This window comes from Carex rostrata, chromosome 19, assembly GCF_964058835.1.
Source record: "Carex rostrata chromosome 19, lpCarRost1.2, whole genome shotgun sequence".
In the NCBI taxonomy this organism is placed as follows: Eukaryota; Viridiplantae; Streptophyta; class Magnoliopsida; order Poales; family Cyperaceae; genus Carex; species Carex rostrata.
In genome coordinates this window covers 4336581-4352029 of record NC_135936.1, presented here as the reverse complement: position 1 = coordinate 4352029, position 15449 = coordinate 4336581, and the positions used below count along the sequence as shown (strand labels likewise).

Sequence of the window (15449 nt, the reverse complement as noted above, 5' to 3'; positions counted from 1 at the left end):
CTCCCTGATTTGCGGAATGATTTGAAATATAAACACCAACTACCTTGGTATATTTATCCAAATTATGTACCTACTTAAATATATTATTTAAATGATATATCCTCCAAAGTCCAAACTATCATATTCATGTCATCTCCAAGCACAATAATACTGCCCTACGCCATCTCGAGCAAGCATCGGCTGAGAGTAAATCTGAGCTGGATCCTATACCTGGGAGGATACAGATCCTGTAACTTAGGAGGTGCAAACAGATCAGACACATATAGGGATATTATCTGTTTGTATCTAAACTTTTATCTGAAAATTAAATACAGATATTTGATATCGGAATATCTGTGCGGATTAAATACAAATATAGTTGTAAATTTTAGTTATCTGTATTTAAATAGTAGATATATATAGTTTAAAAATATTATGTTATTCAGCATTATAAAAAAAAAAAAACGTATATCCGATTTGTATCCGTCAAATATCCAATCAGTATCTGTATCCGAAAAATAAAAGCACATACGGGTATAATTTTATCATTATCCATTCCGTATCCGATCCGTTTGTAGTCATTTGTTAATGAAAGTACCCTCAAGTTTCATATAATTACCAGATCAGCCTAGATCAAAATTTCCAGTCCTATTTGGGAGTACAAATTAATAGAATTCGAACAACCTGACTGATCCATTTCACTGAAATTATAAAATCAAGGATTTCGATATTATTGGTTGGATCTGAATATTGAATACTGATAAATTGGGCAAACAAATTTCGAACATGGATTTTACACAAAATATTGGTGGAAGTAAATAAAATGCAAGCAATTCATCTTCTTTTAGCATAATTTGATTATATATAATATTACTACATATATTATTAATCGTAATGCAAGAATAACGTGGCATTTTGTAAATTTTAGATTTTTGATACAAGCCATCTTAATTTAATTAATTACTTCACTAATTGTTGGTTGGATAATATTATAATTTTTTTATGGTGTATACTTATTCCTCAAGTCTCTGCTTCCAAATACATCATGCATTTGGTCCCACCTTAATAAAAATAATGAAGACGTATTAAGCTATTAAGTGTCAATTCAGTTTAAAAAGCGCGTGTTCCTATTGCATGATGTGTTATTTTGTAACAATTATCAATTATTTTGTACCACTCAATGTTATTTCAATTTTAAAGAAATATGCATTTTAGCTAAAAAAAGATGTAAATTAATCTAATTGAAAGAAGTATGTATTTTTTACAAGTTAGAATAATGAGTCTAGGATTTTAAAGAAATGTTAATAACTATCAAAAGTCAAAACACATGACACCGCAGTTCTTCTGAAACAATTTAGGTTCTGTTCGGCAACCTGCTAAGGAATATGAATAAGAATAAAAAATTTTGAACTAATTTTTACTGTTTGGAAAAAAAAAAAACTTTGATTTGAATGAATTTTTTTTTCCTCGTGTGAACAGCAATATGACGAACAGGACCTTAGTTTGTTATTTTAGTTCAGAAAAATGCATATCCTAACGGTACAAAGTGTTTATTCTAGTCCATTCTTAGACAGTGAGTTTTTTATGAAATCACGTTGGAAAATTGGGCATTAGCTAAATCTAGAATAAAAATATTTTTTTATTAGTACCATTAATAAATATATAAATAAAATAATATCTATATATCTTACTTTTCATCAAATCTCGTTTTATAGCAGGATTGCTTAATATTTTAGCGGTCTATATGGCTTCAGAGGTTATGAGTTCTCTCAGGGCCTGTTCGGCAGAAGAGTGCAGGTTACTGTTCACGTGGGAAAAATTTTTTTACTCGAACTATTTTTTTTGTCCCCACGTGAACAGTAAAAATTAGTTCAAAACTTTTGATTCATATTCTCATTCCTATTCCTTAAGGGTCTGTTCGGCCGAATCACTATTCACGTGGGAAAAAAAAAATTCAGTTCAACTGAATTTTTTTTTTTCCCACGGAAACAGTGTTTTTCAGTTCAAATCCCGTGCCCGTGCCCATTCCCATTTGTCGGCGGAACAGGCCCTAATAGACCGTCGAAGGCCTCACTGAATTTGTTGAGGTGAGGTTGTTGGGTGTCGGTAGGAACTAGCATGGCCATTTGACGTTGTGTATATAGTGTATTTTATTTGTTGATGACATAATGTTTAAGAAAGCATTAAAGGTATGTCTCCTCAAACTCATTTTTCTAATTTCCAAAAGAAATATTAAATGCATACTCCTTCAAACATTTTTTTTTTTTAAAGTTTGCTGAGTTATTGTTTTAGTGAAGTTGGGTTGGGATCTAGCCACCTAAATTAATTTAATACCTTTAAAAAGTTTGTTTTATCTGGATATTGAAAATGCGACCTAAATTTGTTTGTTGAGTTGTTGCATGCATAATGTTAAAAGAAAACATTAAATATATATCTTTAAGTTTCAACAAGCAACATATTTAGAAAAACAGAAATGAACTGCTAAATAATTTGGTGGGATCGTCAATGCTGAGTGCTGACCGTTGAATTATTCAGTTGTGTAGTATAAATTTAAAATTTGTAAAAATTGTTGGTACATGTTTTATGTTTTTATTTATATATGCTATGAATAAAAATATCGGGGCATAAATGCTTGAGATCGTTGATTCTTAATCTTTGATAATTTAATTATAAATAAAATATATTGCAAATTGATTGGTTTCAATGATTCAATCACATTGAAAATACAAACATAATCTGACCTGACTCGTCAAGTATACACCTCAATATATAATATAACATCAAAATGTACATCTTTCTAATCATTTAGTTTATACCTAAGTTGACTTGCGACTGATGAAGTTAGAGCCGCACAAAATGTTCGTAGTTCGTGATTCAATTTGAGTTTGATTCGAAAAGAATTCGCAATTAATTCGATTCAAAATTAGTTCGTTCTGAAATAAATTAAACTAGTTCGGTTCGAATCGTATTCAAACCAAACTCAAACTGGATATAATTTGTTCAAAATGATTCGCAAATTATTTAGGTTAAAATCTCAAATAATGCAACTAATAGGTTCAATAATCAATTTTTTAATAATACAAGAACCAAACTTATATGAGAGCTCAAAATTGTTAATATAATGATAACTTATAATAGAAAAATGTTTCAACATCATAACAAATTAACAATGGAATAAGTTTCATTTGACTAGGTCCATGCCATAATTTTAATCAATCCAGCAGCATAAAAAGTAAGGGAATCTTAAACTGGCCCATAATCCATTAGTGTGAATTCGTAAAAGGTAAAAGGAAACCGTGTGAATTTTGTTTTGTGAGAAGCAAATTAATGCATAAAGGCTACCAAAAAAATGTGTAGTTCATAATTCCATTAATTTCGATTCGAAAAAATTGTAGTTTACAATTAATTCGAATCGAAATTAGTTCGTTCTGAAACAAATCAAATCAGTTCAATTCGAATCTTATTCAAATTCAAACTCAAACTCGGATAAGTCGTTGAGTTCTCCATCAGAATGACATAAAAAAGAAAAATAATATATTTCTTAAACAAAATATCACAATTTTCCATGTTTCACATGATCTATGGGTTGGTTCGTTCCATTCTGTCGTCGAATAATATTCCTTTTGACTAGTTTACGTCGTCGAATAATGTTCTTTAATTTTGTTGTGCAAATTTGATTATTGAGTTATTAAATGAGTACACGTATCTAGTAAAATAATCAATGCATAAAACTTTAATATAAATTTTAAAATTCGTATGTGAACTGAAAACTAAAGTCATACTCTTAGAAAAGTCATATGTTCACAATCACATTATTCATATGTGAAGTGAAAGGTTCATATTTGTATTAAATGTGTTTGGCAAATTAGTTTACATATTGTGTATAATATTAAAATTTTAATTTAAATATGTATACAACTATATATTCAATTCCAAAAAGCTCCGTTCATTAATTAATAGTCATTGGCGGTGGTTCACATAATTATTTTGATCTACGAACATATTTTAACAAATTTCTTTCTGAAAAAGTATAGTAACATAAATATATTTTTGAATTTTTTTTGGACAAGTATCACCTTTTGGACCCACGTGTCTCTATCCCGGACAAATACTCTTTTATTTAATAATCGACTTTAAAAAAACAAGAAAGTTTGAAGCCGTTTTACTAAATTTTAATAGATAATGATTGCATATGTATTGGGATCTGTTATTAATACATAAATCAAAGATTCAGGAGGATTGTAGTTGCAACCCCTCCCAATCTCCCCTAAGTTTAAGGATTCAAAAATGTTGTTATTTTAAAAAGAATAGCACGGTGGTGTTCTTCATTTTTTTCTCTACCTCTTTCTTAAAAAAAGAGGAAAGAGAAATAAAAGAGAGAAAGAGGAGAGAGATAGAAAGAAGAGTACGGATAACATGGATTTTAAATAGCAGCATATTTCATTCCTAAGTTTAATTGTTATTGCTGACTGAATACAAAATCATTAGAGAGGTGTATGATTTTAATTTAAAAATTATTATATTAGCTTCAAATGACAAGTTTTAACTATTAATATTATTTTACTTCATGCGCGAACATTTACATTAGAGTTTTTATAATTAAATTCATTTTGTACAATACCAAAAGGTTAAAAAATAAATATCTTTTGACAATTTGTGACAATTTAATCTTCTAGAAAAACAGACTCAAAAGAATTTAAAATTGAAAAGTAATAAATGTTCAATTTATGATGCAAGCTGATGAAAAACAACAGCTCGAATTTGTCGTTTTATTTGCGAAATCTAGATCAGACTCAATCTGAATTGATCTCCTGAGAATCAACGCTTGGTTCCATCCATTGCCATTTGCCACGTAATTAGATCCTTCCAAATTCCTTGAGAAAATATTTGGAAACCATGTACATTACATGGCACAGTTGCTACTTATGCAGAACGCATTATTAATTTATTATCCTTTGCTTTACTATTTTATTATTTTGCCAATGTTCATTTATTCTTAATTTATCAAGTCTTTTTACATTTTTCTGGCAATTTCGTTTATTTAGTTATTTATTTTACTTATATTCATGAAAATTTAATTCTTTATTATTATTAATCTTCGAAATTTTGAACTAGCAGAGGAAGGACGGGCATTATGTTATATAAATTCAGTAGAGGATTATTTTTTAGAAAAAGGAAGTTATATTACGGAGATATTACTTCTTTACTTAACTTTATTACTTAAATTAAGTCTAGACTTCAATTCTAATAATGGACTAATATTAAAATATTAGTATTGTGTCTGTGCGTTGCAACGAAGATATATTATAAGAAAAAAAAATCTCATACAAAATGACATATTTTCATAAAAAAAATTTAGACTATATGTCAATTAATATTTCTTAAATAACATCTACACGCAAATAACATTTCTTAAATGACATATTAAATGACATATGTTTTTTTTTAAACCTTTTGGCATGTTTTCATAATTTTTACGTATAAAAAATAGAACTAAATGAAGACATGACCAATCAATTCAAAAATTTGATAAATGACATTTAAAAAATAGAAAGAAATCATGACCAACCAGAAAGATGATACAATTTGCATATAGAGAGTATGTGTGGCGATTACGTATCTAAATAAATATGGACTTATACACATAAAAATATTAAAAAATACATAAAATCAGAATAATTGATTGAAAGGTTGTTATTCAATCAGAAATTTCATATTTTAATTAATACCGTTGGCGAATCAGAACATTTACGTGCGTAATATAAGCATGGAGATAAAAAAATTTCCTCTTAAAATTAAAGAATGTCAAATGTGTCTACATAAAATTTAAAATCCATGTAGATAAATCTGTTGATTTTTACTAAGAATGTGTCTTTTATAAAATTATGTGTACCTTTTAAATAGTGGTCATGACCCCCAGCTTCAGTGCAACTATTCTTTGGTGGGTGCACCGTACCTTGGTATTTATGGGGATTTACCTTACGGTTAAAAAAATTATAATTTTTTTTTTTTAAATGAACAAAAAGTTTATAAACAAGCTAAATGATTTTATAATTTTATAGTACATTTTATACTAGATGGAGATCACATAAAATGAAAACATTACATATTATCCATTATAGTCAATATTATTTGTGCGCATCTTATGAAGTCTTGCTCTTGTTAATTTCAACATATTCTAATAATCATAAATTTTTATATGAATGCATTCATCATGAAAAATAACACAAATCAATAATTTGGATTAAACTTATATTTTTAAAATAAAAATATGAAACAAATAGTGATATATATTTGATGACTAAAAAAAATTGATGGCACCGTTATACTCCTGCAGCAAATTTATCATATTCCTCCTATCAAAAATCATTATCTGATATCTGAATATTCGTATAGATAGTTGTACCGATATGATTTTGAATTTTAATTACATAGTTGCTTAGAAAAAAAAAATTAAAACTGTGACTATCTAAAAATTAAGAGTTTAATCCCGCTTCTATTTCGTAGCCTCTGTGAAAAATAAAAATAAAAATACAATCTTTTCTCCATGCATCCATTTTTTTTTTTGAATATTTCGGATATTTCTCCATGCATTCAGTCGCCAGTCCGTTAGCATTCAATCGCCTCTTTCGCCAGTCCCGTCAGCATTCAGTAGTCTGGTTAAGTGCCTAAAATAATTTACTTTTTTAAAATTTGTCGTTGGTGGGTTGTTGGATCAGCTTTCAATGCTCTCCATCTCTCTCTCTCTTGATCCCTTCCTCAAAGTTGGCAGTTGTCATGGCCGCATGGCCTCGGTCGCGTTCTGTCCCCACCCCCCAGTCTGACCCTCTAAATTTAGACACTCTTAACAGTCAACTCACTATTCATAAAACGGTTCGGATTAAGTAGCGTATGAATTAAACATGGACCACTCAATCCAGACCGTCCAATCCAGATCGGACGACAATGAAATTGACAGCATGGATCTCGGAGCTCGGCGATGATTGCAGCGGATGCAAACCGATTACTAATTAACTCTGTTCCAACTTATTTCCATCTCCCCTCTACCTTGTCAAGCGCTTAAATTTCCACTCATGTGACAGATTAGTGTCATAACCATATACTAGTCAATTTAGAGATAAAATAAAAGAAAACAAAAATAGAATCCAAAATCGGATAAAATTATTAGATAAACATCCACTTTCCTGGGTTCGAGGCCAATAAATAGGAACCTACGCCAGTTCATCTCTCTGTATACGAGAAGGGTTGATCTCAATTGGACTTTCTCTTTGACATACCATTCACTTTTCTCGGAGCTTTTTTTTTATTTAAGTCTCTAAGCGGAGTTGTTTGAGAGAGAGAGATGGGAGGAAAATCAGAGATCTCTGGAGCAAATGGATTGGTGCATGATGAGGTAGTGATGGAGGAAGGAAGATGCCTAGAGAAAAGCTCTACCCCAAGAGACAACTCTGGAATGTTAACTGTACAATTCGCTCAAAAGGTTAGCATACTTCATGTAAAATTTGCAGATATGCTAAGTTAATTACAAACCTAAATTACACGATGAGAACTGGCTTTTTGGATATTTTCTTTTTATGTATATCAGCAACAGAAATACAAATCTGATCCTTGGGCTCCCTTTCAAGGACTCCACAGCCGCTGTCATAAGAATTATGGCACAAATGTGCCATTGTTTGCACATAGACCATCAGATCATGATAATTGGGCGGTTAATTTATATCAGATTAAAAGAAATTAATAAAAAACTGTGATTTGATCCGTTTGGATTTGATGTTTTGATTCACCAACATATATACTAGTCATTATAACTATGGTTTTGCTTTTCTTTTTCTTTTTTGTTTTGCCACCCCTTTAATGGCAAAAGATGCTCCGGTACCGACAGTCTGATTTCTCTGTGGGTATTTTGTTGCTTGTAGTTGTAGAGCATGGTTGGATTATTTGTTTTCCTTGTTCTCTTATCATTGTAAGCCGTGTAAGAGTGAAATTTATTACACATTTTGTCTTCAAAACTCGGTCTAAGTTGGAAAACATATCCCCTTTTTTTTCTGACCTAACTGACCTTGTCTGGCCGGGTCCGAAATTGTATTTATGTCACAAAATATTTAGGTAGTTGGCTAGTTACTATCTACTTATTACAAAACTAACTTCCATTTTGCTCGTATATTAAGGTTTAATTAAGAGCGCACTTATTGGTCCCTTGAAAAGTATCTCATTCATAAATGAGGGTTTAATTTGACAAATATCTTTCCTTGTTTAAGCAAGAAGTTAATTTGAACTGCTGTTGTGTGGCTAGATTCAGCTTTGACCTTTCATAGTTAAATGACATATGTTGTAGTTTTGTACCAATATTTATCATATTTTTACATTAAAAAATAACATATAATGGAAGTTGACAGTAGTTTGAAATTATTTATTTTCTCCAGAGAGTATATATAATTCACGATTTCTTGAATCGTAATACTGTTATTTGTTGGTCAATATTTTGGTACAACTGTTTGTCTTAAAATTAGTTAAATGATGCAATATCTCTAATTTATAATTGTTAGTGCTGACTATGGATCTTGTCTTAATGTCATTCTTGTACAAAAAATATTTTAATTCTATGTTAATTTTTGTTTTATATGCAGCTAATAGCAGAGGTACTTGGGACCTACTTTGTCATATTTGCTGGATGTGCATCAGTGACAATAAACGAAAGAACTGGAGTCATAACATTTCCTGGGATATGCATAGTGTGGGGCCTTGTTGTCATGGTCATGGTCTACTCTGTGGGCCATATCTCTGGTGCACACTTCAACCCTGCCGTCTCCATTGCTTTCGCCACTTGTGGAAGGTTTCCTTGGAGACAGGTTTCTCTTTTCAACCCTCCAATTTTTTTTTTACTTTCATTTAAGATTTCTTACCTGAGGCTGAGGTTCTTGATTTTAATTAATATAAATTGAAAGAATCCGTATATATTGGACTTCTGGCAAACCCGCACAAGTAAAAAAAAAATTCTTTTTTTTTCCTTTAAAAATGAAAATGGTTCTGTTAAAATTTTATTTGTGCAGGATATGATTTTGCATTTCCAAAATTATTTCAAAGGCATAAGAGAAAACAGAATTCCATCTTCTTCTTTTTTGTTTAGTACTTCTCTGACTCAAAAACTTTGCTTGTAGGTGCCACCTTATATAATAGCCCAAGTGTTGGGTTCGATACTGGCAAGCGGGACCCTCTGGTTATTATTTGGCCAGAAGCACGAACACTTCCCCGGAACAATGCCAACGGGGTCCGATGTGCAATCTCTAGTTGTGGAATTCATTATATCTTTTTACCTCATGTTCGTCATCTCTGGTGTTGCCACAGATAACCGAGCTGTATGAACAATATTCTCTTTCATCTTTATAGTCTAACCTACTTTAGAAGTTTGTTGCTAATTCCAAATAACTCTCCACTTGTGCAATTCACTAGATTATCATCAGATCTTAGGAAACTTAGGAGGTTTAGTTTAATCTTTTTCATATTCCAAATTCAAAAACATTGCAGGACAGTGTTTTTGTCTAAGTGAATATTAGACAAAAACACTTGGGTTTTCTTGACTTTAATTTGCTAAAAAATATTAGCCCCCCAAAAAAATTCACCTTAGATCCAAACTGGCCCCAATTGAACTTCCATGCAATATCTAGGTTCATTTTGGTTTTTTAGAGTTTTTTTGAGGAAAAAATTTGTTTTGAGTTTTCATTGTGCTTTCGTAATTGACTTTCTTTTGACAGTCTCATCACTCTTATTTTTTAAAAATTAAATCAGGTACAGTGGTTTGGACTTGTAGCATTAAATTTATTAGGTTGATGTTTATAAATCTTTGGACATAGGTCCCATGCATACTCTGCAACTAAATTAATTTTTTTATTTTTTTTTTGAGAAAAAACGTGGATCAAGTACACATTTGATTTCATTTAATTAGTTACAAAAAGTTTTGTAACCGGTTTACAGAAGTTAAAAAAAAAACAAAAAACGAAGGCTCAAAAAAGTTGAGCAGAAGAAAGTCTAGAATAAAGTAAATTAACTAAAAAAAAGGTAAAACTCAGTAAATTGCAGAAACCGAAATCTCTCCCAGTAGGTACTGGTTTTCTTTGTTCTCTGACCACCCTTGGCTTGTACCAGTACCAATTTTCCTGTACCGCTTACGGCCATCACATTTTGATTCTCTGTCTATTTTTTTATTGTGTGAAACAGATTGGAGAGTTGGCTGGGTTAGCTGTAGGAGCTACAATCCTGCTTAACGTTTTCATTGGCGGGTAATTATTATTATTAGTAATATTAATAATATTATTGTTATCAAATAAACTGTTAAAATAATTACCTTTTATCATTTGCAAGGTTTGTGGGTATGCATGGAAAATATTAAAATATGACAAACTCAGTAATTTAGTACAATTTTTCCTCTCCTTTGTTGCATTGACTTGCATGACATATTAAGTCAGCTCGCTAACAAATTTGAACATTTTGTTTCCTATTTGTTCTGCCCTTGACAGGCCTATATCGGGTGCCTCAATGAACCCTGCCCGGAGTCTCGGTCCTGCGATTATCCAACACAGGTACAAGTCAATATGGGTGTACATAGTGGGACCCATATGCGGTACGATTGCGGGTGCATGGGCTTACAACCTGATCCGTTTCACAAAAAAGCCGTTACGTGAGCTTACGAAGAGTTCTTCTTTCCTCAAGAGCTACAGAGAAAGGAGCACCACTTGATTAATTCAAACTAACTTCTTCATCTCTTGTATCAAGCCTTCCTCTTATGGTGTCTTCCTAAAGTATCTGAATTATCCCCTCTTTTTAATTATTTACTTCTATGTGTATGTATGTATGTATGGAGAGAATATCAAGTAATGAACAACACACAGCCGACATGTTTAGTTGACAGTATCTCAGAGTAGCAACGGAATATAATCATGTTGCTATGTAGATGAGGTGATAAGGTGTTGGGTACTTTTGGTTGATCCCGTGACTTCAAAGCTTGTACTGATTATCTTTTAATTAATAGATGGTTGCTTCCTTTGGATGCTGATGTGTCTCTAATATGATTGAGTTTGAATGGGTCTTTAGTAGTGATTAATATTAGATAGATATTTATTTTGGATGGTTCTTAGAATGTGATTATTACAAGAGGGTTTGAATACGGCAGATACAATCATACAAACCGTATTAGCAATGAGACGAAGACTTTGCTGTAATTAAGCACATGAATTTCATGCATTTTCAGAAAAGAGAGTTCAAAATATATCTTATTTACATTAATTATAGTCATCTCAATTTTAAATTTTTTTTTTTACAAAAGATACCAACGGAACTCATCACATCCCTTATAAAAAGAAAAACAGAGAACCTCAAGGACAACACTGCTCAGAATCTAACTCGTAAATATACCTATGCAAAAATTGAACAGAGAAACAAAACTTCTAGAATAACAAAAGTTGTTAGTGTTACATTAAAAAACAACCCCAAATAGCTAGGAAAAACTGCACGATGAAATAAATTACCGTTTTGGTCAATGGAGGGTCAAGGGGTACGGTCAAAAGAGTATGGTGGGTCGAAAAAATTGACTATTTGTTTGGTAGTGTAAGAGACGCACGTTAAACATGGAAAAGAGCCTGTACCGGTACGGCATCCGTATAGGTACTGGCGACGAAATTGGGATTTTCGGAATCAGCTGATGCACCAGGAGTCCGCATCGTCTGCATTAACTCAAAAGAGCATTTTGAGTTAAACAGAGTTTATCTGATCTCCGTCTAAAATATAGGGATCTTTAATATTAGTGCAGATTTAATTCGCACGAATTTTAAAGTTGATCGGACGGTCCAGATGCATTAACTCAAAAGATTTATTTTTGAGTTAATGCAGAGGATACGAATTCGTGCAGCAGTCGGTGTCCTCCAGGTTCAACCCAAGGATTACGACTCTAAAATATTTAAAGGATTTATAAAATCTTAATAACTTGTACAAATGTTATACTAACTAGTATCGCTTGATTCTAATCTACACTAATACAACACTGGTACGAAATTCTAGTGCACTACTTGGCGGAGACTCTGCTGTATCCCCCGCGCGAATTGATCAAGCGACGTAACATATTAAATCGTCCCATTTTATGTATAGATAAAAAAAAATAAAGGTCAAAATTTTCTAATCAACTACCCGGCCAGATACCATAATTTTTTAAAAAAATATATGGGAAATCAAAATTTGTTCTTATTTATTTATTTATTTATTTATTTCGAAATGAAAAGTGGAGGTATAGCCTACCAGCTTCCTTCAAATCCATATTTATATTAAAGAAAAAATTTTCATTTTGTAAATTTCGAACTCATGATCCCTTACATGAAAATTATGTGTCTCTGTCACTAGACTAAAGACTAATTCTCTCTTTTTATTTTTTATTTTTATGTAGGCTCCTTTTCTCAATTGTATATTTGTATGGCCCTACTCTCATCATGGTTAGAATTTTCTCAGCCCAATTTAATTAACATTGTTTGATCTTTTAAGACAAAAAACGATGGGATTTAGCATAAATCTTGATGCAATCTCATCCATTGGATCTCTATTGGAACTTTCCAATACTATCAAGGATCCCAAATTCCCAAACCCAAGGAATTTCATCTATACCCCTCATTTTTGTGTAATTACAAATTTACCCCTCTAGAATTCTTAATATCATATTCACCCTTCTAAATTTTAAAAACTCACAAATGTATTCAATTTATTACCTTTATATTGAACGGTTGAACCTAAGAACACCCTAGTTCTACTCTACAAACAGTTACTCAAGAGAGTTGCTTGCTTTCAAGTGCGGACAAGATAAGTTGCTCAAGATTTTTGAGGTCCGGCTGAGATGAAGCTTCACAAGTTGCTTGCTCTAAAAAAGACTAAGATGAAGCTTGCGATAGTATTTCTTGTGAAGTTCAAGACCAATTAAACCAGCATAAACACCTAAACTCACACACTAACACACGCACGCACAATAAGAAAACAACAGGTAAAGAAAATAAGAAAAATTATTTGTGTTGCATAATAACATAATATAGGTTATTAAAATAATTGTCTTAAAATTTCGATTATGTACAAGAAAACGAACAAATTTTTCAGTCCCTTAGAAAGAAATTGAAATCTTCAGTCCCTTTAAAAATTATTTAAATCTCCTTTAGGACTATTAGATTGAAATTTCAAATCAATCAGTATAATAGCTTAATTATAATATTTTAATATAATTTCTGTAAATAGAAAATTCTGCTCCTCGCTAGTTAAAGGAGATCTGGAGCTTTTAATTGGGGTCTTGTCACCGACTCACCGGGCCCAAAAAATTAAGTGTGCACCTTTTACGGTTTCCTTCATTAAAAGCCCAAGATGCAAAGTAGAAAAACTTATCTTGTCAGTACTATTCAACTAAAATAGTAAAATACCAATCAATATTGCTCACCTACCATCAGCAGCAGCTATCCAAACTACAATCAAAACGTTTGTTTAGTCTCTACATGGCGATTAAGTTAGCAATTCGTCACATGTATTAGATATAATAGAGAAGTTGGAACAGTTTCGACCTTACACTGTAATTTATACGAGAAATAGTAATACAAACTCCAGATTTCTTGGGAATGAATCAGCAAACACTGACTGAAATAACAATAGCAAGTTGTATAATATATCTGATCAGCTATTTGGAGATAATTATGAGGGGAGAAATCTTGGTTAGATATGTCGGATAGGAAGGTTTCACCAAGTTATTCATTAAATACAGGCATATTAAGATAACATATAATGGCCATTGGCTCAACCATGACAATTATGACAGTTGTCAGATATGCCATGTGATATTTACTATGATGTTTGCAGGAACGGTATATTTTATTCGGCATTGCTTAATTGCAAGTCCTCTTTTTTCAAATATGGTTGTTGGGAACTTCATATCGAAGAGAGAACAAATTGGAAATTATTTCTTTTTAAGCATACCTTAAGTACTTTATATAATGAGTAGAATTAGGGTGTTCTTAAGTTCGTAAAGTTCTATTGTGAATTCAACTATGAAATCTATCGGTCTTTAAACAACAAATTTAAACCGTTAATATTCATCTACCTTACGAGTGATGTGTCTAAATGTAAAAATTTTATACTTTCAAATTAATTTAGTATAAAGTCAAGTGGTCAAAATTAGAATGTTTATAAATTAATTTTAATGTGTTTATTTTTTAAACGTTTTTTTTTACTAGTTTACCCTATACATAATTAGTTTGAAAATTTATTATTATTTTTTTTATGTAGACGCATCACTTATAAGATAGATAGATTTTAACAGTTTGAATTTGTCATATTTATATCCAATATTTAGGGATGTATAGTTTAAAATTCAACAAAATTACTATATGTTGTTTTAACAATATTTTTATGTAGCATGTAAGACTTGTAAGGCCTACGTGCATTTTCACAATAAAAAAAAGTTTGAATTTGTCATTAAAGTCAATTCAATAAGTTTTAAAATTAAATTTACAAAAAGTCTTCGTGAACTTAAAAACACCCTAGTTCTACTCTAATATAATTTCATTCATTTAAAAAGTATTGATTTCACTTGGTATAGCTTGCCATTATTAATTGGAGCCACATACTATCAACAATGGAAGTTGGATTGATTTTACTTTCTACTCTATGTCGTATTATTATCTGTTGAGAAACTGACATAATCAAGTAAGATTTTAATTAGGTAATTTTAGCATATATTTATTTGATATCTTTAAAAAAATATTCAAATTGAAAAAGTAAATTTATAAATGTATTCTTAATTATTTAGATCAGGCTTAGAATTTGGTTGGTCATTCATCATAAAATCATAAAACTCTATTATTAAAACTTATAAATTACTTAATGTAAAGCTAACCAACTTTTAAATCGGTCCAAACTTGATAAGCGTGCTATTTATGAAATAAATTATATATCTACAAGTTCATTTTTTAATTAAACAATATTTTTGAAGATATCAAATTGAGGTACATAAAATTTAAAGGGAAAATTTCTGGTGTACTCATACAAACTTTCAAAATAGCCAATATATTAAAACACCATAATATCCAATATCCCCATACAAATTTGAAATTATTTCTTCTATCCCCTCTAGTTTAGTTAACATATTATTTAATTATGATACCTCGCATATTTTGCCTATATTTGACTTGATTTCGTACCAAATTCACGTTCTAAATTGTCAAAATCATGTGCATTTCATTGATATATCCTTAGAATTTGGTACTGCTGAGAGTTTGTTTGTTTTCTGTAGGATTGGAGCAAAATACATGAAGAAACGACATTTTTGGACTCCCTGGTACGACCCTTACCAGGCTTGGTACGGGCCATACCAAACTTAGCCGATCCAGCCTCTCTCCCATCTTGTACGGCCTGGCCGTACCACCTTGGTACGGGCCGTACATAGATGCCGCCTGACAGAA

General features: G+C 31.1%; 1 protein-coding gene across 1 annotated transcript; it reads left to right on the top strand.

The window, feature by feature from the left end:
- Positions 1 to 7013: 7013 nt before the first annotated feature.
- Positions 7014 to 11023, top strand: LOC144571631 (aquaporin NIP1-1-like). The gene is made up of 5 exons (XM_078320982.1): positions 7014 to 7459; positions 8607 to 8828; positions 9138 to 9335; positions 10195 to 10256; positions 10494 to 11023. Exons 1-5 carry the CDS (start codon positions 7322 to 7324, stop codon positions 10711 to 10713), a joined length of 840 nt encoding a protein of 279 aa, XP_078177108.1. The 5' UTR covers positions 7014 to 7321; the 3' UTR covers positions 10714 to 11023.
- Positions 11024 to 15449: the final 4426 nt, after the last annotated feature.